Genomic DNA, 26475 nt, shown 5'->3' on the forward strand with positions numbered 1-26475 from the left:
TCATCCAGTTCCATGCACCCTTCTGTCTACTAATGTCATTACATGTGGTGCAGACATGGACCTGAAGAAGCCATCTACATTTCCTCTATGATATCGATCATTTAAAGAAAATTCAAATTTCATTTAAACACACAAGAAACAAGCCATCTCCTCACTTGTGTGCTTAATATCTGTTTTTTATCTCTCCTCCTTCTACTTTCTGCTTACTCCTCCTTCAACATTTCTTTCTGAGAACCTCCACATACTATATCCACAGTTACCAATTACTCATTCACCTAACATCTACGTTTTGTTGTATGACAGTGGATCAACACCATGCTTCAACATCCATTTCCTTCAGGACTGATATATCATATACGAAATCATCATTGAAAGCACAAATCGTCTTAAACACACCGATATATAAAGAATCTTTAGAAAAGCATATGCTTCATATGGCACTTTCCCAGATAATTACATTTGAGTGATTCTGAACTAAACATTATTCCACTGTGACTCCAGAGAAAGATGTACATCTCTCTTATGCTCACTTACTCAAACTTAAAATTTCACCATATGTCACCTCATCTTCACTTCAAGCATTAGGCCTATTATTACTTCCTCTATCTTCCTTAAGTTCTTCTCCCAAGTGGGTTAAATCTTCTTATTCTTTTGAATATTCGTTCCGGTTTGACCGACTTTCTTGTACTTTATTGAGAATCGAAATCAGTCAGCTCTTGTGCATCCCTTTCTGACCTTAGAGACTTCACTTTTCTTAGGATTTTCTTATACAACTTCAATCGCTTTTCTTATTTCGTTTTATTCTTTGGACATCTGTTTATTGTTGAGTTGCTTTCTTGTCTATGACTTTGTCATACTCAGATGTGACGTCGTAGCCTAAATAGTTAAAATGCTAGACCTGTTACACTGTCAGTCACAATTTTTGTCTCTAAAAGGTGTTTTCCCTTAAAAGCCATTAATTTCGTCACTTTCCTGAAATCGTCAAATAGTGCTCTTTGCAAATCTTAATTAATGAATGTATTTCCCTTTGCAACTCATCTTCATTCTCCAGTAGTAACGTGACATTGTCCGCAAATAAAAGTCAGTTCAACTGGGAATTTGAGTTAGTATTAATCCTCTCATTAACATCTTCTTCCATTCCCAGACTGCATTATCAAAATAAATGTTAAAAAGTGTGGGTGAAAATGCTGCATTCTGGCCAAACTCCTTTTCTTGTAGTTATAGGTTGTATTAGAAAACCATTTATATCTAAAATTGCAGTCGTGTTTGTACCGACTCTTCTAAATGTACACAATAACTGATAAATTAATTTCCCTGTACTATTTCCTCTGTTTTTCGATTATTTGTTTAGTTGTAAACACTGCATCTGTTGTCGAACTGCCCCTCCAAAATGGTTCTTTAGCTAAACAACAATAACAATATAATCTTGAGCCTTTTGTTTACTACCCTTGCAGAAACTTAGTATGTGGTGTCCAGTAATCCGATTGCTCTTTAGTTCTCGCATTTGTTGCTTGTGACCATCCTCCTGAAATAGCTCTATTTCTCTATCGCATATTAAATAAATGTATTAGTCTCTTATGTAGACGAGTGTCTCCATATTTCAGCAGTTCAGGACCTATGCCATCCACACCATTAGCTTTTCTATTCTTTTTGCAGTTGAGGGCTTCTCTCTCGTGTTCTGATAACCTTATGGTTATTGGACGCCCGGCGTCGCCTACATACGCCAGTCCACATTCGCACCCGATTTCATGAACTCCGGCAGCATGTAACTTATCAATTGTGTCCTTCGTCGAGACCAGAACGTCTTTTGTTTTGTTGTTCCTATGAAAAATCAGCTTAATACCTGCCCGACGGAGAATTTTTCCCGGACGTTCAGTGACCCCTTGTACGTATGGTAGCAGGATGGTGTTCCGTGCTTCGTTCTGCATTTCCCTATTGCCCTTCTCCTTTGGTGGCATAGTTTTATGTATCATCACCATGTGGTATCCATTTGCTCCAAAAATCTGTGCAACGTGTTTGTTCACTGCACCAGTCTTTCTAATGTGCTACCCACTGTGATTGTTGGATGTTCTTTAAATGGGAAACTTCGTTTTTGGTTCGATTGAACATCTTCATTGCTTATAAGCTATAATTTACCTTCTGTGAATACATTCTTCTACTATGCTTGTAACCTATCCCAAGATACATTTCACTGCTCGATTTGCTGCATTCCTCTTTTTTTTCAGAGATTTTATGATGTCCCTGTAATGCTTCAGTGAGATACTTACGATAAGCTCTTTTGCTTTTCTTTACAACTTCATCTACTTCTGGTGTCCAAATTCTACCCTTCCTTCTCTTTTCTCTAAGGCTTCGTCAGCTGCTTTCTTAAGTGCAGTTTCTATATTTTTCCGTTCCTTTTCTATTTTTTTCACTCGTTCATCCAGCCCTAGTTTTCGATTAACGCTCATCTAATACTGATCTCGGTGCCATGTTCATTTAGTATGTATACCGGGTGATCAAAAAGTAAGTATAAATTTGAAAACTGAATAAACCACGGAATAATGTAGACAGGTACAAATTGACACACATGCTTGGAATGACATGGGGTTTTATTAGAACCAAAAAAATACAAAAGTTCAAAAAATTTCCAACAGATGGCGCTTCAAATAGTTCAAATGGCTATGAGCACTATGGGACTTAACATCTATGGTCATCAGTCCCCTAGAACTTAGAACTACTTAAACCTAAGTAACCTAAGGACAGCACACAACACCGAGTCATCACGAGGCAGAGAAAATCCCTGACCCCGCCGGGAATCGAACCTGGGAACCCTGGCGTGGGAAGCGAGAACGCTACCGCACGACCACGAGATGCGGACTTCATGTGATCAGAATAGCAATAATTAGCATAACAAAGTAAGACAAAGCAAAGATGATGTTCTTTACAGAAAAACTCAATATGACCACCATCATTACACAACAATAGCTGTAGTCGAGGAATAATGTTGTGAACAGCACTGTAAGGCATGTCCGGAGTTATGGTGAGGCAGTGGCGTCGGATGTTGTCTTTCAGCATCCCTAGAGATGTCGGTCGATGTCGATACACTTGCGACTTCAGGTAACCCCAAAGCCAATAATCGCACGGACTGAGGTCTGGGGACCTGGGAGGCCAAGCATGACGAAAGTGGCGGCTGAGCACACGATCATCACGAAACGACGCGCGCAAGAGATCTTTCACGCGTCATTTTGTGAACTTTTTTTTTTGTTCTAATAAAACCCCATGTCATTCCACGCACGTGTGTCAATTTTTACCTCTCTATCTACATTATTCCGTGGTTTATTAAGTTTTCAAATTTATACTGACATTTTGATCATCCGGTACTTCCTAGATTACTTACTTCATCTCTTCGTCTGTCAGTTTTTTGTTCATGCCTCATTTGGAGCACATAACTGTTTTAGCTATCACAAAAAAGCCACCAGAACCTATGTTATATTTTCTGTACATTCTTGTGCCTCTTACCTCGCATTTCAATTTTTTATTAATGATGAAGCACTCGATAAAGAGACTAAAATCATCGATCTGGCTGTGTGTAACTTTCTTTTGTTCTCCTCAATGAACACTGTCTTAACGTAGCACTATATATATGAGTGAGGAAGTTTGCATGCTCTGGATCCAGAAGGATATGCCAGCAGTAGCTCAGCTACTAGCAGGATCACTCAAGCTGGACTTGCAAAAGGGGAGAGCCAGACAAAGTGTGATCCACAATGCCTTATTGGTCCCTTTCTCCTACCCTAACTCTGTCCTTACTATTTCCTTCTCCTCCATCTCCAGTTGAATGATAGTGGGACTATTAGGCATAGGGAAGCTCCCTAGGTGAGTAAGCCCTTGGAAAATCCCACTACCCAACTATCCTTGAACAGGCGTTGAAAGGTGGCCAGGTGAATTATCCAATTACTACTAGTACCCAAAGCAGCTATGTTTGAAGGTCAGATTTCACCGTATCATAACGAAAAAGATACGAAAATGAAACTTTTTTTCTTCTGCTTTATCCAAAAGCTAAAAAATGGGAATTAGGTTTTTTACTTCGTTAATGCCCCCAAGTGGTACCACGAGTGCATAAATTGTGCACATGTAGTGACAACTCACCGCATGCGAGCGATGGCAGCTTCATCGGGTGGAGGAGTGTGACAGGGAGTCGTCGGTGGTGCTGCTACAACAGGGGTCCTGCCGTGGTAGCCGTGGGGATGACTGTGAGTGCCGGGGGTGGGCCTCCCCGCCATAGTGGCTGGAAGTCTGCACAGAGAGAGACTGCGTGAGTGAGTGTGTCCACACGTGGACCAACTGCATGCTTGCTGCAAGTAGTGTAAAGATAACAGAACACACAGTCACAACACGGATAGCGTGTCAGTTAACACGAATGACTTTCCTGTAAATTAAACAAGTTTCTACGCAACTTCTTCTACATTCCCCATAGATGTAGGTTTGCATGTGTGGTGACAAACTGTTCAAAATGAGGCACAAACTAAAGATATACACAAGGGCCCCAACTTTGCTGGACTGACAGTATTATTTGACAGAACACTTCAAATACATCACTACAGTAATAATAACACAGAAATTAGAAGGGCACTAATCAGGCTGTCTCAGATTTTTAAATGATCTCATTGCAACATATGATCAACCGACAGTGTTCACACCATTTGTATCTGAGATTCATGGACTGGGCTATAAAAGGCCTAGACCAATAGGACGATGGAAGGTTTTGAATTTAGCAGAGAACGTAATTCAGAACGGCAGCAGTGCAATCTGTATATTGAGCAAGCAGTAAAGGAAACAAAAGAAACATTCGGAGTTGGAATTAAAATCCATGGAGAAGAAATAAAAACTTTGAGGTTCGCCGATGACATTGTAATTCTGTCAGAGACAGCAAAGGACCTGGAAGAGCAGCTGAACGGAATAGACCGTGTCATGAAAGGAGGATATAAGATGAACATGGACAAAAGCAAAACGAGAGTAATGGAATGTAGTCGAATTAAATCGGGTGATGCTGCGGGAATTAGATTAGGAAATGAGACGCTTAAAGTAGTAAATGAGGTTTGCTATTTGGGAGCGAAATAACTGATGATGGTCGAAGTAGAGTGGATATAAAATGTAGACTGGCAATGGCAAGGAAAGCGTTTCTGAAGAAGAGAAATTTGTTAACATCGAGTATAGATTTAAGTGTCAGGAAGTCGTTTCTGAAAGTATTTGAATGGAGTGTAGCCATTTGTGGAAGTGAAACATGGACGATAAATAGCTTAGACAAGAAGAGAATAGAAGCTTTCGAAATGTGGTGTTACAGAAGAATGCTGAAGATTAGATGGGTAGATCACATAACTAATGAGGAGACACTGAATAGAATTGGGGAGAAGAGGAATTTGTGGCACAACCAGACTAAAGGAAAGGATGGGTTGGTAGGACACGTTCTGAGGCATCAAGGGATCACCAATTTAGTACTAGAGGGCAGCGTAGAGGGTTAAAATCGTAGAGGGAGACCAAGAGATGAATACACTAAGCAGATTCGGAAGGATGTAGGTTGCAGTAGGTACTGGGAGATGAAGAAGCTTGCACAGCATAGAGTAGCATGGAGAGCTGCAATAAACCAGTCTCAGGACTGAAGACCACAACAACAACATGTAATTAGAAACAATTACGCTATCGACTGCGCTGTACATTCAAAATAAGGAGCTAAGCCATTGGGAAATTTAACTGCCCTTAAAAATATTGTCACAGAAATTTCAATACTTCCCTATAAATAAAAGTTGATATTCATGGGCAAACAAGAACTCTCGCTCAATAGACCAACTGCAAGCTTCGTCCAATTGCAATGTTCACAACGTGTCTGAGGGAGAGCAGTAAAGAGAAGTACTGTAAATGTGTTAAAACCTGACATTCTATCAGAGTTTACACGACAATAAAATTCAGTGTAACCATACGCTAATGTACTTGACAAACGGAAAGTACCTAAAAGACATGTTTGGATGTCACTATCTTTATACACATATGCACCATGAGTAGACATGTAAACAATTTGGGTTGCAGGTTGCTGTCAAAGGTAGAATTGTCACCAGAGTGCATTAGTGTTGCTCATGTTCATTGTTGCTACCAGGCTTGGTAGGGCACCATGAACAGATTCAAATCACTGAAACACGGAGATACTGCATGCTCTAGTGAGACAGCCTTATAATTGCTAGTGAGGTTTCAAAGAGTTCTCACTGTGGGTCTCCATTTGGCTGGCATACTTGTCATCAAGATTCTGGTCAACCATGTCTGACCAGCACAAGGGGAGATCGCTCCATTGTGCAGTGACCACATCATAACCTATTAGCATCTGGGCCTGCAGTCAGAGAACAAGGTATAAAGTCCAGCAAGGTTCTGTGCCATACTGAACCATTGGGCAGATGCTAGCAGCAGCCATACTAGGGAATTACCCTGTGTGTAGACTCCCATGAAAACCACAACAAAAATGAATGTGTTTGGAGTGGTGCTGTGACCAGGAACTATGGACTGCTGATGAATGACTTCACACTGTGTCCAACAATGCATTCTGGTTCTGCACTGTGCAAGGTGATCATTGTTGGCAAGTATGTAGGCGACATGGAGGTAGGTTCCATTCTTCTAATGTATTTTATAGGCATGGAGTTACTCCAGGCGTCATGGGATGGGGAGCTATCCCATACCACTTCAGGTCCTGGTAGTAGTTGAAGGAACGATGAAGGAGCAACAGCATGCAATGGACACCCTACATCCTCAAGTTTCCTGTGATGTGAAAGCATCATACTGTCATGTTCAACAGGACAAAGCTCGTCTGAATACAGCATGTATCCCTAATGAACTGTTTATATTATGTTGAGCTAATACCTTGCCCAACAATATCCTCAGGTCTGTCCCCAATAGCACATATGTACGATCAGCACACACAACAACTCTGTTCCAGTTCCATTATCCAGGATATTAAAGACCAGTTACGATCTTGTGGACAACGTTGCCTCGGGAGAGGACACCCTTCCCAAGAGAATCAGTGCATTTATCCCTGCCAGGGCAGTTGTAACATCATCCAGGTAGGTTGGCTCATACTAACGAGTTATTTGTAAATCTAACTCGCGTTTTACTCACCAAAATAACTTCACATACCGTCCCAACCTATGAAATTCATTTCAATTTCTCCTGTCCTGTGTGCTTACATCATTTGTCAGGCAGTGTATTTACCTGATATCTAATGCTCTAGCTCCTGGGGTATGGAGGCTCAATATTAATAAAAGAAACAACAAAAAGGCGTATATAAGTCAACGGTCAGTTGGCTGTAACGCACCTGTAAGGAGATGTGGAACCTAATGCCTGGAAGCTGAATGAAGTCCACTGATGTGTGTGTGTGTCTGTGTGTGTGTGTGTAAATCAGAGATTGGCCGCATAACCAAAAAACATGAAACTTTCATTGCAAAAAAATGGCTCTGAGCACTATGGGACTTAACATCTGTGGTCATCAGTCCCCTAGAACTTAGAACTACTTAAACCTAACTAACCTAAGGACATCACACACATCCATGCCTGAGGCAGGATTCGAACCTGCGACCGTAGCAGTCGCGCGGTTCCGGACTGAGCGCCTAGAACCGCTAGACCACCGCGGCCGGCCTTTCATTGCACATACAGGACATGAGAATGAGAAGTTGTATGATATATTGCATGGGGGCTTCATAATTATGCAGTAATTTTAGTAGCTGTGTGACCGGTTGCGAAGTCTCATAACCGGTTGGCCCTGATTAGTATTAGTACGCAATCTGACTGCATAAAATAACAAAAAGAATTAAAGGAAATTTCCGTTAACACAATTGATTAATTAAGCCCCTGCAACTATAAAAGCTACGAAACAACAAAGCACAAGTGTAACTGTTCTGTGTGTGTTAGTGTGATTCAACGTACATGTATCTGGCACGGTTCTTCCTCAATACGACGCGATATTTTAAACACCATTTACAATGAACTAATTGAAAAACCAGAAATACTATAATTGCACATAGAAACCAGAATTACAAGACTAATACATGAACACGAGCCAGATGCTTTGTTGACTGAACCTGTGACCAAGAGGCATTGTCATTTTGGAAATGTGAAATAATTTTTTTTTTTACCTCCATATATATTGACGAAAAATACACTGTGATCATTGCAGCATCTTCCATCTAAGCATTACACCAACCGAACAGCATCTACTGTCTCGCCCAACAGAACAACAACTTCACACGACATCCTCTCAACAAGCACTGCCCGCGGCAACCTCTGGACTACTACTGCCCAGTGGAGGCGGCGGAATAATAATCTTTGGCGCAATCTCTGGCGCTGTGACTCAGTGTAGCCACCTTTCAATATTTACATATTGACAACTAGATGGACAAGTACCATGTGACAGTGTGTGAAGCCTCAGCGAATGAAGAAGATGGTGGTCACGAATCAGAACAAGTATCCTATAATACAAGAGCACTTTTAAAATTTACTTTTGTGTAAGACGGCTAAAGTTATGTTTACACGTTATGTCTCAGTAATATTATTTCTTCAAAAGCCTGTCGTGGTGATATGTTTCCTTTCAAACATTGATTTTCATGTTAAATTACAAATGCATATGATAGACTGAGTTTGAGGAGTTTAGAATACAGGCGCCAACCAAACGAAAAAATGTATTAGTGTAGGCAATATTATTCCAAAGTCAATGTTTACAGTTTGTCTAGCAGCTCACTATGCACTGTGAAGAAAAAGCATATTTGCATCATCAGGTGTATAATTGTATATTTATCCTGTAGCGGTATCAGTTACGAAAACCACCTTTGCAGGAGAAAAACGGTGCATCAGTGGATTCATTTCTACAGCTTCTATCTTTATTGAAGACAAAGTTGAGACTCATATGTCTCCAGTAAAATGTAAGTCAGATCAATGGATCAAAAATCATTTTCATCAATTATGACACAATCAAATGTAGAAGATATAAAACTGTCTTAAGAACCTATCTGAACATAATCCATATAAATGTGCTGTAAACTAAACTAAACTCCGCCCGAACAGGCCACGAAGACCCAACGGTACCGACCGGCTGCCGTGTCATCCTCAGCCCACAGGCGTCACTGGATGCGGATATGGAGGAGCACGTGGTCAGCACACCGCTCTCCCCCAGCTGTATTTCAGTTTATGAGACCAGAGCCGCTACTTCTCAATCAAGCAGCTCCTCAGTTTGCCTGCTTGCCAACAACGCTCGGCAGACCGAATGGTCACGCACCCGAATGCCCGACAGCGCTTGACTTCGGTGATATGACAGGAACCGGCGTTACCACTGCCGCAAGGCAGATGGCATATACAAACAGTACAGTGGCATAATTACAGGAATGTACACTTCGTGAGAATGTTACACTTCATCTCATCTGTCTATGTACATAGGTAAGTTTGTACAGAGCCCTCAGACCACGGGGGCCTACTTGCAATTCGGCAATTTCCTTCTGTAATTTTTAACTCCTTATAACATTTCCAGAAAACCTCCAATAACATTTTATTTCATTAATTTATCCACTAACAAATGCTTTGCGCATTACGTAATTTTTTAACTAAAACTTGGTCATCCAGTTAACATTATTCACGACAATTAAGCTAACCATTGTTCACAAATGATTGGCCTCCAAAACTGCCTGGCAGATAACAACTGAGCGCAAGACCGGGACTATAACACAGAAGCAACGCCTTTCACAGGCAAGTAAGTGCTCTTACCAACAGAAGCCGCCCGGATCGCTGGACGTGTCAAAGCGCCCGCTTCTGGGTGGATTAACGAGGGCCAGTGTTGCTTCCACCCTGTCTGTGGTTTTTAGGCGGTCCCCAACTGGGCTGTTACCATACATCCCACCTAAGACACGCACTATGCGAACGTTTAGGAAACTTTCTGTTCTGTCACTTGGCACACAGAACTTACCCTAGACGCTAACATACGGGGTACACTAATGATGCCCTCGCAAATGAGTAACAGACTTAGGTATTAACTCTCCGTGAAACCCTAACCGCCAGCCGCCCTCTACGGGCTCACGACCTATCTTCACAGCTTTACTTCCACCACTTCCTCATTTCCTACCTTCCAAACTTCACAGAAATTCTCCTGCATACATTGCAGGACAATAATCCGTTCATCATAAGAATAAACATCTACATCTACATCCATACTCCGCAAGCCACCTGACGGTGTGTGGCGGAGGGAACCCTGAGTACCTCTATCGGTTCTCCATTCTCTTCCAGTCTCGTATTGTTCGTGGAAAGAAGGATTGTCGGTATGCTTCTGTGTGGGCTCCTCTAATCTCTCTGATTTTATCCTCATGGTGTCTTCGCGAGATATACGTAGGAGGGAGCAATATACTGCTTGACTCTTCGGTGAAGGTATGTTCTCGAAACTTTAACAAAAGCCCGTACCGAGCTACTGAGCGTCTCTCCTGCAGAGTCTCCCACTGGAGTTTATCTATCATCTCCGTAACGCTTTCGCGATTACTAGATGATCCTGTAACGAAGCGCGCTGCTCTTCGTTGGATCTTCTCTATCTCTTCTATCAACCCTATCTGGTACGGATCCCACACTGCTGAGTAGTATTCAAGCAGTGGGCGAACAAGTGTACTGTAACCTACTTCCTTTGTTTACGGATTGCATTTCCTTAGGATTCTTCCAATGAATCTCAGTCTGGCATCTGCTTTACCGACGATCAACTTTTATGATCATTCCATTTTAAATCACTCCTAATGCGTAATCCCAGATAATTTATGGAATTAACTGCTTCCAGTTGCTGACCTGCTATTTTGTAGCTATCTTTCTATGTATTCGCAGCACATTACACTTGTCTACATTGAGATTAAATTGCTATTCCCCGCACCATGCGTCAATTCGCTGCAGATCCTCCTGCATTTCAGTACAATTTTCCATTGTTACAACCTCTCGATACACCACAGCATCATCCGCAAAAAGCCTCAGTGAACTTCCGATGTCATCCACAAGGCCATTTATGTATATTGTGAATAGCAACGCTCCTACGACACTCCCCTGCGGCACACCTGAAATCACTCTTACTTCAGAAGACTTCTCTCCATTGAGAATGACATGGTGCGTTCTGTTATCTAGGAACTCTTCAATCCAATCACACAATTGGTCTGATAGTCCATATGCTCTTACTTTGTTCATTAAACGACTGTGGGGAACTGTATCAAACGCCTTGCGGAAGTCAAGAAACACGGCATCTACCTGGGAACCCGTCTCTATGGCCCTCTGAGTCTCGTGGACGAATAGCGCGAGCTGGGTTTCACACAATCGTCATTTTCGAAACCCATGCTGATTCCTACAGAGTAGATTTCTAGTCTCCAGAAAAGTCATTATACTCGAACCTGTGCCCTTTTCCAATCCTTTGGAACGCTACGCTCTTCTAGAGACCTACGGTACACCGCTGCAAGAAGGCGGGCAAGGGGGGACAATAATCCGTTCATCATAAGGATAAACATGATGTAAACAAACGCGATGATTGGTCAGAAGCCGTAGCACACGTACACTGGTGTTACGCTCTTGGAAGTAGGTCCTACTTATGTGTTAGGTATCTTATTACTACGTTACGTTGAATTAAACTTCAAGATATTCAAATGAACTAACAGCCATCAACGTTCTTCTTAATCACGATTTAGCTGCGTAGTTTTTATTTCAAAATATCGTGTACAGACACAGTCTCTGCACCGTTGTGCTCTGATTGTCGCGCTGTTAAATCGCAGCATGAAAATGGCTGACGCTGCTTTCTGTTTCGTCGTAAAACACGCACCTTGAACACGGTTAAAAACTGCCGAGAAATAGACTATTCTTAATGTTTTTCGTAAATTTACGGAGATAATCGGCTTTGAAGTTTTCCCAGCACTGTATACAGGGTGTTACAAAAAGGTACGGACAAACTTTCAGGAAACATTCCTCACACACAAAGAAAGAAAATATGTTATGTGGACATGTGTCCGGAAAGGCTTTCTTTCCATGTTAGAGCTCATTTTATTACTTCTCTTCAAATCACATTAATCGTGGAATGGAACACAGCAGCAGAACGTACCAGCGTGACTTCAAACACTTTGTTACAGAAAATGTTCAAAATGTCCTCCGTTAGCGAGGATAGATGCATCCACTCTCCGTCGCACGGAATCCCTGATGCGCTGATACAGCCCTGGAGAATGGCGTATTGTATCACAGACGTCCACAATACGAGCACGAAGAGTCTCTACATTTGGTACCGGGGTTGCGTAGACAAGAGCTTTCAAATGCCTCCATAAATGAAAGTCAAGATGGTTGAGGTCAGGAGAGCGTGGAGGCCACGGAATTGGTCCGCCTCTACCAGTCCGTCGGTCACCGAATCTGTTGTTGAGAAGCGTACGAACACTTCGACTGAAATGTGTAGGAGCTCCATCGTGCATGAACCACATGTTGTGTCGTACTTGTAAAGGCACATGTTCTAGCAGCACAGGTAGAGTATCCCGTATGAAATCATGATAACGTGCTCCATTGAGCGTAGGTGGAAGAACATGGGGTCCAATCGAGACATCAACAATGGCTGCCCAAAAGTTCACAGAAAATCTGTGTTGATGACGTGATTGCACAATTGCGTGCTGATTCTCGTCAGCCCACACATGTTGATTGTGAAATTTTACAATTTGATCACGTTGGAATGAAGCCTCATCCGTAAAGAGAACATTTGCACTGAAATGAGGATTGGTACATTGTCGGATGAACCATTCGCAGAAGTGTACCCGTGGAGGCCAATCAGCTTCTGATAGTGCCTGCACACGCTGTACACGGTACGGAAACAACTGGTTCTCCCGTAGCACGTGGTCAACGTTACCTTGTACAGCAGCAACTTCTCTGACGCTGACATTAGGGTTATCGTCAACTGCACGAAGAATTGCCTCGTCCATTGCAGGTGTCCTCGTCGTTCTAGGTCTTCCCCAGTCGCAAGTCATAGGCTGGAATGTTCCGTGCTCCCTACACCAAATGGGCATCTGCCATCTCCGCATTTGTAAACATTGCACTGACTGCAAAACCACGTTCGTGATGAACACTAGCCTGTTGATGCTACGTACTGATGTGCTTGATACTAGTACTGTAGAGCAATGAGTCGCATGTCAACACAAGCACCGAAGTCAACATTACCTTCCTTCAATTGGGCCAACTGGCGGTGAATCGAGGAAGTACAGTACATACTGACGAAACTAAAATGAGCTCTAACATGGAAAGTAAGCGTTTTCGGACACATGTCCCCATAACGTCTTTTCTTTATTTGTGTGTGAGGAATGTTTCCTGAAAGTTTGGCCATAGCTTTTTGTAACACCCTGTATAATGCAGTTGACAAACAAACTCATTTTGAAAGTACAGCGTAGTCGCTAGCGTAAAGGAATGTGAACCATATCCGCTTATTCGTCCGTTGGTTCAAATCTCTCCGATATCATTTTTTTTCTCGTTCAACTAGATATACCTACATCTCGTAATTACAAGACTCATCATTTTTTTATGAACAATCCACGTCTTCTTGTTTCTAATTACATATTGGACGCGAAATTCCTGTTTCCACTTCAAATACAGTCTTAAATTATCGATGTTTTAGGAAAGACTGTTCATAAAAGTTGTTTAAATTAAGAGAACATAATTTAATTTTTAAGGCAAAAATGAAAAACTAAATCCTCTTTATTTTGCCTGTGTCCACAGTTTTATACCACAGAGGTTGGTAAGTATCGTAGAAACATGAAAAACAATCATTTTCAAAGCATCGAGCACATCAAACAAATGCTGCATTTTTACATTTTCTACTGTACCATTACAATATGAACCCAACAGAACTGATCTGGAGCCAAGCTGCGGGATTTGGTCCGAGAAATAAAAAGTCTGTTAAGCTGCCAGACGTACCGGATCTAACGCACGCAGCTTTCTCACACGTCACTGCCGAACGCTGGCGGGATATAGAACGGCTCGTCATAAAAGAAGGAGAGAAAATGCTGCCCCTGGTTGGCTTCGTGGATTCTGTTGTTAATAGGCTGGTTATCAACGCAGCAGGTGACACTTCCAGAACTGAAATGTATTTCTCGGATTCGGATAAGGAAGGGGCTAACCTAATACCAGACTACAATACCTTCAGTGGCTTCAATATTTAAGGGGCTCCGGAACGCCCTATACTTGCAATGTTAAAATAACGCTTATAAATTACATCTTTCCTCACAAAGTATTTGAGGTAGGAAGTTGAACTTTTTACAGATTATTTATTGGAATATGGGCTACAACTTAACACAGGGATTTTACAAAATTTTAGTTCAGTTATTAAAGATGATTTTTTTTCAATTGTAATGAAAATTCACATTTTTTTGCAATTTTTTATTTATATATTCAAAAATACAGTTTTTTGGAAAAAGGCTGTGTTAAATTATGCAGAAGGTACTGTGTAACATTTACTGAAAGTTTGAAACAAATATGTTTGGAAGATCCATAGAAAATATGTAATTAGTAAGAGAAAATAAAAGTTTTGGGAATCGAGCGACAAAGATTGGATTAACTTTTTAGTGCATTCCAGGTCCATAGGATGGATTATCTTCATCCTCTGCAAACTCCTCCTCCAGCTTCCTCTTGTTCCTCCTCCTGTTTACTCTTGCTTGTATTTCTAGACTCTTTACAGCCCTGTCTGCAGCCCGAAGGCGTTCCTTGTCTAAAGCAAGCATCGCTCGTACCATGTTAGAATCTATCTTCATTCCCATATTTCTAAATACCTTTGGCTTTCCAACATTTCTCCTTTTCTTAAAAGCCTTCAGAGGATTTCTAATAACTTTACTTTTACTCATTATTATACTTCATCAAAACAGAGACTCAAGAAACAGAATTAATTACGATTATTTTCGAGATAACGACAGAGTAAATAAACATTGTAACCTCCACACAGAAATTTTGAAATGACAATACTTAATAGAAATGGAGCCAAGTGTAACCTTCCCGCAAAAATATTAATGACAATGACAATTAAACAAAAATTAGCAATCTGACCAAAGTATAAGTTCTCCACACAAAATGTAAGATAATCCCATGACAATGAAACTACAGTGATAATCAAAACTCAATTTAACCGAAATGTCGGTCTTTGGCCCTGTGCAAAAATCAGAATTAATTTCTTATCTTAATATAACTGCATGTCAAAATTCTGCTCTTATTCTGCGGCACAGCTTGCAGCAGATGTATCCCAATAACTAAATTTTTTGAAGTTAATTGAATTTTTTTGTTTAAAGGAAATGGAAGGAAATCGAATGATTCTTTGTTAAAAAATTGCTTTTAAATCAAAATTATTATTGGGGCGATTCTTTAAAGTTCATTACATTTAATTTACATTACTAGCTGAGCGCGATGCTGCTTAATAATATACCTTGTCCTGAATCTCGACCATTGCGGTGCCGACGCCCGCCGACTGCTCTGCGCTACCACTACTCACAGACTCCATCTCGCTACTAGACCGCAACTACTGCCGACCGACTGCTGTACTGCAGTGCACTCGACAGACTACTGACGACAGACTCCACGAGCGCAACAGCTCTGGTCAGAGATTCTACAATGCCTCATCATCGCTGCCAACGAGTACATACGCCTTTCATAATCCTCCACTGGGGGGGCAAAAATTTGGCAGCGATGGTGAGTCATTTGGACTTGCCAATCGCGGCAAAATTTTTCCTTTACTTAGTTAACATTTACAATTTACAAAATATTTAGATGTACCACATGAATTAGATGTTGTGCGCATGCACCGATTACAAAACATTACAGACAAGACAAAATATAAGTATAATGAGTAGAGAGCGTATCAGCAAATCAGAAAAATGTATATACAAATTATTTGATAAATAACAAAGTGCACACGCACTGTAAGATTCTGTAGCATTTTTTTGAACAAAATCATGTTGATAAAGGACATGAGTGCACATGCACTGCAGTGGAGAATATATCAGCAAAAGACGAAATGTATATACAATGAGGAACAAATGACATAAATCATAAAAGGTATGCAGAATGAACACAAATCATATTGAAAATTGAGAAGAGTGCACAGGCACTGGAGTTCAGTAGAAAACATTTTCACATAAGTGCACATGCACTGAAAACTTTTGAACATTTTTATAACAAATAAACGCAAGGGTAGAAAAATCATCAAATCGCAAAAAGTATATACAATATAGATGACAGGAGTGCACACATACTGCACTTCAGAACAAATCGAAAAATGTCTTTAGTATTTTCACAATAAATAAACATAATGGCAAAAAATCATGTCGACAAGTGACACAAGTGTACTCGCACTGGAGTTCAACAAATCGAGAAAAAATGTATAGGCCATTAACATAAATGATGTTAGTTAAAATGATTTTCACTATTAGGATAGGAAAGGAAAGGATTGCATCATGGTTGTAGCACTTTAGTTTGCACACAGCTGCACTGAAAGTCCATATCTTTCCACAGAATCACAACACTAAGTGATACAATCTGCAGTTCCGTTCCCAGAAGTATTTATCAGCGTATCAAGACACTGAAACGTCGTAGTAATATTCCATGCTATCATTTGGCAGTATACCAGGTACACCAAACAGTGGGACCATAATAACGTCTTCATCGCTTACGGTGGTGGACAACATGTCGTGTCAACACCACGCTCTTAAGAGGCACACCAACGTAGAATTAGTGCAAAAACCAAATATAGTGCTCCATGATAATGAGGATGGACAAGACAAATGGATGTTACAATATTTTCAGGTAGTTAGGTCAGAAGGTGAAGGACATTAACTAACACACAAGTCTTGAGTAGTGATTACATAAGTAGTTTGCGGCATCCATACTCTAGTTATTGAACATTTCTGTACCAAGTATTTTAGTATTACAGAATAATGTTCATAAAATTAAATTATTGCCATCATGGGTAGTCGTATTACAATAAACAGCGGCAATCTTTGTTCAGTTACACAATTACAATCATAGCATTAATAATCATGGGCATAATAAGTATTCTCATTACAATAGACAGTGGCAATTTTTAGCCAGTTACACAATTACAATCATAGCATTAATAATCATGGGCATTATAAGTAGTCTCATTACAATAGACAATGGCAATTACTAGCCAGTTATAAAATTACAATCATAGCATTAATAATCATGGGCATTATAAGTAATCTCATTACAATAAACAGTGGCAGTTATTAACCGGTTACAAAGTATTATTATTCAGATAATTAAGAAGTCATTATTAAAGTGACATACTATTCAGAGCTGATCAGTATTATTCAGAATTGTCATAAACTAGTGACATTATATGGGACTGGTAATACATTTTTTTTGTGCTAGCAATGCATTGCTTTGGGTAATTATAAGGGAAAACAAAAAGAAATAAGAGAAAAAATTGCTTCTAGGTTGTTCCTATAAATGAAAAAAAATGTGTAACGTCATTTGTCATGAGTCAGCTGTAGCAAGGTTATCACTTTATAAATGATAGACACAAATGGGTAAAAAAAAGTAAGTACTAGAACAGGTATAATAGGTAACAAGTTTAGTAAGTATCATAAAAAGCTTCTCCTGAAAAAAATACAAAATGGATTATTGAGCTGAAAGAAGAAACGCAGACTATGCTGAAAAGTAGTGAACTTCGAATTAACAGGTAGTGAAATGTGTATAAAAAATGTGTTCCATAGCTGTCTTTTCCAAAACCTTCAGTCATCCTACTACGCAATATAACACCTGCTGTCAAGCAAACTGCAACAAATACTTAAATAACTACATAGCATAAATTCATAACTTCAACATTATCCTCATCTGTAAAGAAAAAACTTCATTATCCATAGTATCATAACTTCATTATCATCATCACCTGTAAAGAAAAAACTTCATTATTAATAGTACCATATTCTTTATCATTATTCTTCATCAGCATTAACTATCATCTGCAAAAATCACTTCATTATTCATTATACAACTGTTCCTTATCTCTAGCATATCTCATCACTTAAAACTAAAATGTGTAGTTCTGTCTGACAGCTTGCATCAATCGCCTTGTATTCTGAAAGAAAAAATTAGTTAAGACTGCTATTCTGCGATGTGTATAGTATATTCTTGTTAATGCTTGTTAATTCTGATCCATTTACTCGTCCTCATAAGGTTTTGTATCTTCTGTCATCTATTCCGTAGGTGAAATTCCCATTTCTGTTTAATTTATTTCCTTTACGCATCATTTCTTTCTGAAATTGATGAACAAAGATTAATGTCTTACATTTAAACCATATACCCATTAGATAATGGCTGGTTAATGGTGACACAATTAAGCATACAGCATAACATGACAGAAAAACGTAATATGTCAAAAGCATAGACAGTGTTCAAAGGCAAAAAGTGTACAGAGAATATCATAATGCAGCAGCAAAAAAAAGAAAAATGTAAAACAGTCACGATGTTGAGATATAGGGCAAAATGTCAAAGTCAACTGGTGTGTGTTATACCTTAACTCGTTCACAGTGCATACAAACAAAACTTGAAAACAATCGTACACACACAAAAAAATGAAAAATGTCCACAGTCTGATGTGTAACGACAAGAAAAGCGACCTGTTAACCTTACCTTGCCGGGCACTTGCCAAGAAAAAATACGATAATCATCAATAAGTAGACATGTGAATATAATTGCAGAAATGTTCATAAAAATTAGCAAATAGCATTACGGCGTGATAAATCATAAAGTATGTTCACTCAATAAAGGGTTTTATGTTTGACCAACGGTGGTTGCCTTTCGATTTCCTGGTTCTCAGAGTTTCGACGTGTACAACATTAGGGTGAGGAATGCTGCGAATCCGATATGGACCTGCGTACAGAAGTTCAAATTTACTGCACTTACCTTTTAATTTGCTGGATAAATAGTGTGTACGTACTAATATCTTCTGTCCAACGTGAAAATCTCGGCGTCTACAAACCTGTTTTTGCTGTCTTCTCCGGCGCTCTGCGGCACGTTTGATGTTGTTCAGCGCAATGTCAATTATTTCGTGGTGTTGTAATCGACGAGATGTAGGAAATGTTACTAATTCTTTGATTTTGTTTGGTGGTTCAACGTTTTTCAGTATTACAGACGGAGATATCATAGTGGATTCATTTGGAATGGAATTAATTACATCTTGGAATGAGTGTATGTGTGTGTCCCAATTAACATGTCTTTTGTGGCAGTATATTCTACACAGTTTACCAATTTCTTTCATTATTCGTTCACAAGGGTTCGAAGAAGCGTGGTACTTGGATATATAAATCGGAGAAATGTTTCTAGCTCGTAACATGCGTGTCCATATAGCAGAACGAAATTGTGATCCATTGTCAGAAATTACTTTCATCACATGCCCTACATGAAATAAAAAATGCTTTACAAATGCTTTCGAAACAGTTTTAGCAGTAGCTTTGCGTAACGGAGTGAAAGTAACAAATTTTGAAGTGAGTTCAACAGCGACAAAGATGTAGCAAAAACCTCTATTAGTTCTCGGAATTGGACCAAAAATGTCTACTGCGGCCATATGTCTTAATTTAACTGGTATAATGGGATATAATGGAGGAATGTGTGAAGTCGTGTCTGACTTAGCTTTCTGGCAAATTTTACATGACGCTAAAACTCGTCGTATACGTTTTTCCATGTTGGCAAAATAACAGTTCTGTCTCAGTATAAGAAAACATTTTCTGGCTCCGTAATGTGCGTAGCTTAAATGCGTGTACCAAATTAATTTATTAACCAGTTCGTCAGGAATGCATAATAACCAATTGTTGCGGTCAGGATGAGAGCGGCGAAACAGAATGTCATTGCGTACAGTGTAGTGGTTCCTAATCGTAACATTATTCTTATCTTGCCAAAGGTGTTTAATTTCTTTCCACACATTGTCTTTACTTTGCTCTTGTGCTATGTCCTGTAATGACGATGAAATAAAATTTTCAAATGCAACTTGCTGAATGTACATGACACTGAAATTTGCTTTGCAGAAGTTGGTTGCTACGTCTTGCTGATTGTTGCTGAGAGAACGCGATAATGCGTCTGCTATTACATTTTGTGTGCCGGGAATGTGAACAATTGTAAAATCAAATTCCTGTAAATAGAGTTTCCATCTACTTAACCTGTCGTGAGTGAATTTAGCCGAAAGTAGAAATTGTATAGCTCTGTGATCTGTGTAAACGGTCGTGTGTCTTCCATAAAGAAAATGCCTAAATCTCGTAAAAGCCCATACAACACATAATGTTTCAAGTTCAGTAACGGAATAATTTCGTTCAGCAGGTGACAAAATGCGACTTGCAAATGCGATGTTTTTAATTACTGTAGAGCCATTTTCTTCAATTTCCTGAAAAATATGTACGCCTAAAGCTGTGTTAGAACTGTCGGTGGCAATAGAAACATTTCTGGTAAGATCTGTGTGCGATAAAAGTGGTGTATTCAGCAAAGCATGTTTCAACAACATTCTCGTGAATAAGATTCTACGTGTCAAAATTATTGCTTACGTTACTGGAATATGCAACCTGTACTGTATCTGGTCAAATTCTGTCGTACGTGCTGTTATTTACGGGACGATGCTGTGGTATTTTGATTATTTGAACTGCTCTGTTATTTCTTACTGACGTGTTACGCTACAGATGACACCTATTGTCTGTTTCATTCATGATTATATGTTGTTGCTAACATTCTTGCTGCTGAAAAGATCGACTGTAATGAAATGTACGCTGAAAAATTGTGCTCGTTAATTTTACGTCTGTCATAATAGTCACTTCTATACGGCGCATTACGATACGAGTCTAAATAGTGTGTTGTCTGTGCGTAGTTATTTCTTTGCTGCTGTGTGTTACTATTTATTGTAGCTGGGACTACACGTGCACGCGGCGAAACATTAAAGCTTGGTTGACCTTGTAGACTGCATTGTTGGTTACGTATGCTAAGCGGCTGACTTTCATGCTGTTGTGGTGAAAAACGTCTATTGTTACAAAAATGTGGTTCCTGTTACTAATAATTTTACACATACTGATGATTACTATTTTATCTGTTATTAAAATTACGGCGGTAGTCGTCATTACGGGAGTGCCTACTGAAAATTGACACATTCGGTAAAAATTTGTCTTATCGGGTTTTCTTTACCTATTTCTTAATTCTAGGTAGAACAATAGTTAAAGAGCTGTTTTGATAGATATAAAGGATAGTAGAAGAGAAGGCAGCAGTGCAGAAAACTAAAGATGAAACAGCACTACTACAGCTCGGGGCCCTATGCTCGCTACGGCACATATTCATTAAAGCGTAATGAATCCCCTGAGGTCTATTACGCACTGCAAATAAAATTTAACTTTTGCGTCACAGGCAATGGCGGTATAAATTCAGAAATAAATTGCTGTATCCATGCTAATTGTCGTTTCTGTATTACACTCAATGCTGATGAAAATACAATGGCAAATTGTCGTATCGAGTTCAAAGCTAGTTTCTGCGTTACAGATAATAGCTGTGGAAGTACAGAAATAAATTGTCGTATACAGCTCAAAGCGTGTATCTGTGCTCTGTCATTATTAAATTCCTTAGATTTTCTTACAAATGCAAATTGCTCATAATCTACGTTCTCGTCACTGATTTTAAGAATACGTTCAGGTTTGTGTGAGAATCTGTTTCTCTGTGTCATTTCTGAATCTAAGTCCCGTACTCTCTGTTGATTACCCAAATTATACGCGTTACGCGAGTCTGGCAAATGTTCGAAAAGTGGCGTCTGCTGTGATGTGTTATTAACCGAAATATTTTTCATCTCTGTTACTTCTTGTTGTAAACTTGACAACTTTCTGCGCAACGTGTTATTAGACGAATCGATCTCATTAATTGTCTGCTGTAAATTTTGAAATTCAGGTGTTTGATTAAATGAAACCGGTGAAGTATCGTCTGATTTATTGTCATTAGTACTTTCGATCACATCAATACGACTGGCCAATTCATCACATTTTTCAGTCAGTATTTTTACCTGATCATCGGTTTTAGTGTCAGTGGCATTAATCTGGTTTTGCAATTTACGTGTAGTTTCGTTCAGTTTTCTAACGTCAGCTTTGACGACATCGGAATCCTGTGTTAGTTCTAATTGTTCGAGTCTGTCGGTCACTGTTTGAAAATCGGTTGTGTATGTGTCTGTTTTCGACTTAAGATCCGAAATTTCGTCACGTAATTCTGTGTTCGACTGTTTGATGGTATTAATTTCGTCGGACACTGTGGCAATATTGTTGTCTGCATATGTTTTCGCCTTCGCAAACATTTTACGTTTGTCTTCTTGTCTCTGTGCAGTGATTGTTTCGATTACTTGGCGTTTTACTTTATTTTGATCCTCAATAAATTTGCGGAAACGCGTATCACTGTTTTGTATGTGAAGACTAAGACGTTCGTTAATCTGTGTGTTCTGTTGTTCAAATTTCGCATCAATCTTTTCATCCATTGTGCGCGAAAGTTCTACCGTCATTGCTTTAAACTCGTCGCGTAATTGTGTAGCCTTTTCAGAGCATTGTTTAGCGACTCCGCTAATTTCGTCTCTTAGTGTTTCTGTTGCAGCTGTTTGTAATTCCCTTAATTCCTGAGCAACAGACTTAATTTCTTCGCTACTTTTTTTTGAACAAGCCTCGATTTCCTCGCGTAACTCTTCCTTAGTGTCATGGCACTGCGCAGCAACGGCTCTAATTTGTTCACTTAGCTGTCTGGAATTGTTGTCTAATTTTTCATTTAACTGTCTGGAATTGTCTAATTTTTCATTTAACTTGTCTTGTTTTTCGTTCTGTTGTTTGACCTGTTCACTAAGTTGTCTGAAATCTTCTCTCTGTTGTCTGGCCTGTTCACTAAGTTCTTTGTGATTTTTGTCTTGTCTTTCGTTCTGTTGTTTGTTCTCTTCAAGAATTTGCAACAATAATGCCCTAATTGGATCCGACACAAAATTAGCATTTCTATTCTCTGTGCTGTTTAATGGTCGATCTGGAATTGTCTCGCTTTCAGTAACCATTTGGTTATTCTGTACTTTACAAAAAGGTTTATCAGTCTGATGTGTACTGTCAGACACTATTTCCGAATTAAATAAATCCGGCGTACTTTGTGTATCCTGCTCATTTTCATTAGAGAAATTTGTCTGTACGTTATTTGAATTTTCCAAACTGGGTGTGTTAAGCTGGGCAGCGCTCATTCCAACAGAACGCCCCGCGTCATCAATTGTCGTCAAATTAACAGAGGAGACAATTGAGTTCTCTTGTTCATCATTAAGGTAAAAGTCGTCATTCGCGATTGGAACGCACTGACTGTTAGTGAACACAGCATTGTCATCATTACACTGCGTGTCACTAGTACTATTGGTCACGTTGTTTAAGTCGGTAATTTCGTTCATAATGCCTCGCGATACACTATTCACTGTCTTTCGCGGCATTTTCACAATAGACACAAATATTCACAAAAGAAATAAGCACAATACAAAAGCAACACACAAATACAACAGAGCAACGAATTGCCGATGATCTGAGGAAAGAAAGTCACAAGATTAGTAAAAGCGTTGCGCCAAATTCTAATTATATTTAAGCAATAAGAGCAGATATCTGACTGTTTTTCAAAAGATTCTCACGAAATACGATCCTGGACTGGGTGTCGCCATGTGTAACCTCCCCACAGAAATTTTGAAATGACAATACTTAATAGAAATGGAGCCAAGTGTAACCTTCTCGCAAAAATATTAATGACAAAGACAATTAAACGAAAATTAGCAATCTGACCCAAGTATAAGCTCCCATAAAATAATGAAACATGATCCTATGACAATGAAAGTACAATGTTAATCAAAACTCAATTTAACCGAAATGTCGGTCTTTGGCCCTGTGCAAAAATCAGAATTAATTTCTTACCTTAATATAACTGCATGTCAAAATTCTGCTCTTATTCTGCGGCACAGCTTGCAGCAGATGTATCCCAATAACTAAATTTTTTGAAGTTAATTGAATTTTTTTTGTTTAAAGGAAATGGAAGGAAATCGAATGATTCTTTGTTAAAAAATTGCTTTTAAATCAAAATTATTATTGGGGCGATTCTTTAAAGTTCATTACATTTAATTTACATTACTAGCTGAGCGCGATGCTGCTTAATAATATACCTTGTCCTGAATCTCGACCATTGCGGTGCCGACGCCCGCCGACTGCTCTGCGCTACCACTACTCACAGACTCCATCTCGCTACTAGACCGCAACTACTGCCGACCGACTGCTGTACTGCAGTGCACTCGACAGACTACTGACGACAGACTCCACGAGCGCAACAGCTCTGGTCAGAGATTCTACAATGCCTCATCATCGCTGCCAACGAGTACATACGCCTTTCAACATGAAACAATCGACAATCACACCAGCGATATATATTGAACCATCACAGGTTAGCCACAACACATACTTTAACTCACATCACTAAAATGTACCTGATGAACACGGACGTTAATAATAACACCATTTGACAGCAGTTTAACAGCGCCACAGTGGGTCACGCCCATGTAGAACACATTTCAAAAAAAATTTAAAAATAGTTGTAGCCTTCGGAATTGAATAAATTATATATCTATTAAAAGGTAATAGTCTGCAGATTCAGAAAACGCAAAAAAGTAAAAATTGAACTTTTCATGATTTTGAGCCTTTCCGGAGCCCCTTAACTATACGGTAAAATCCTTCAATACTCTCTCACGTTACACACAGCTTATGCAGAAAAATTACCGTGTGGTTAAGTCAGGAATTTTCATCATTCTTGTTTTTAATTACAATAGTACGTTAGCTAAAAATGATTGGCGTGCAGCGGTTTTTGTCCAGTCGTCTAAGCAGCGTATTGTGGGAGATTTGCAGTGTATTATTTCATTCTGCTTAAAAGTTAATGACATTCGAAGCTGTATTGCTGCTCTGCTCGTCTCTTTTTACGTGTGAACTGCAGCTGGCCACGCCACTGCAGGCTAGCTGCACCAGCTGACCGGCCAGTGCTGTCCAAGTTAAATGCGCCGGTAAAGCTTTTGTCCCGTATTATCGCTAAGTCGATGTGCGCGTAACGCACGGCACAAAACGTAGCCTTATTATCGTAAATGGCTCTGAGCACTATGGAACTTAACATCTTAGATCATCAGTCCCCTAGAACGTAGAACTACTTAAACCTAACCAACCTAAGGACATCACACACATCCATGCCCGAGGCAGGATTCGAACCTGCGACCGTAGCGGTCGCGCGGTTCCAGACTGAAGCGCCTAGAACCGCTCGGCCACCACGGCCAGCGCATTATTATCGTACTTGGCAGCACTCGAGACAGCTTGGCTGCAGTCCCACGTGAAACGGAAATCCAGTGAGGTTCCAGCAAAAGCGGAAGAATACATAGTGCAATGTTTACATCAGGTTTATTCTTATGATGAACGGATTATAGCATTCTAGAAAGAAAGGATAGCCGAGCGGTTCTAGGCGCTACAGTGTGGAACAGCGCGACCAGTATGGTCGCAGGTTCGAATCCTGCCTCGGGCATGGATGTGTGTGATGCCCTTAGGTTAGTTAGGTTTAAGTAGTTCTGAGTTCTAGGGGACTGATGACCTCAGATGTTAAGTCCCATAGTGCTCAGAGCCATTTGAACCATTTGAACCCAAAGACAAGGTTTAACCACACACCTCATCTCCTGCCTTCCAGACTCCACAGACGTTCCCCTGCATTCTTTGCACGACTAGCACTATTGGAAGTAACGGGATTGTGGAGGCATGCCTTAGTCACAGCATGTGGAATTGTCTGCTGAATGAATTTTGCACTTCGCAGCGGAGTATGCGCTGGTTCGAAAATTCTTTGCACACTAGAACTGTTTTCCATATTAGGTCTCAAACCAAGGGCATTAACCTTCCACGGGCAAGCGCTCTTCCAACAGAGCTACTGGAGCACGATTCACGATCTGTCCTCACACCTTACCTTCGCTAGTAACTCATCTCCCATCTTCCAATATTCACACAATTCTCCTGCATTCCTTGTGTGGAGGCTATAACGATATGTTTACATAATGTGTATACATAAACATACAGTTATAAATGTCCCCGTTCGTAGTCGCTAATTATAACAATATGTTACTTTTGTGCTGTAACATATAGCTATAACCAGCGGTGGAAACATATTTGCGAACGCCGGCCGTGTGCGGCTGTTTCTTGTTTGATCGTCTGATCAGTCGGAAGTTGCATTGCAGAGGAGAGAAAATGCCTATTCAAAATATAATTATTTTGGGATAGCTCAACATGAATTTCTTAAGGGACCGTAGTTTATCATGCATTTACCAGTAGAATATGGCGCGGAGAAAATATTTCGCCGCATGCAACTTCCGTCCGAACTCGACGAAAGAATTCGTGACTATGAACTCTCTATTTGGCAGAA

General features: G+C 39.9%; 2 protein-coding genes across 4 annotated transcripts in view; both read right to left on the bottom strand.

Moving 5' to 3' along the window:
- Positions 1–26475, bottom strand: part of LOC126213211 (ankyrin-1-like) — a 415927-nt gene that overhangs the window by 192185 nt on the left and 197267 nt on the right. The gene's annotated exons all lie outside the window — the stretch shown is intronic.
- Positions 1–26475, bottom strand: part of LOC126213214 (ankyrin repeat domain-containing protein 54-like) — a 120957-nt gene that overhangs the window by 42427 nt on the left and 52055 nt on the right. For all 3 annotated transcript variants that reach the window (XM_049940855.1, XM_049940853.1, XM_049940854.1), the window contains exon 2: positions 4126–4272. In XM_049940855.1, the coding sequence (XP_049796812.1) occupies positions 4126–4259 (134 nt within the window). In that variant the 5' untranslated portion in view covers positions 4260–4272. The remainder of the gene's footprint in view (positions 1–4125; positions 4273–26475) is intronic.

The sequence above is a fragment of the Schistocerca nitens genome, chromosome 11, assembly GCF_023898315.1.
Source record: "Schistocerca nitens isolate TAMUIC-IGC-003100 chromosome 11, iqSchNite1.1, whole genome shotgun sequence".
Taxonomy (NCBI): Eukaryota; Metazoa; Arthropoda; class Insecta; order Orthoptera; family Acrididae; genus Schistocerca; species Schistocerca nitens.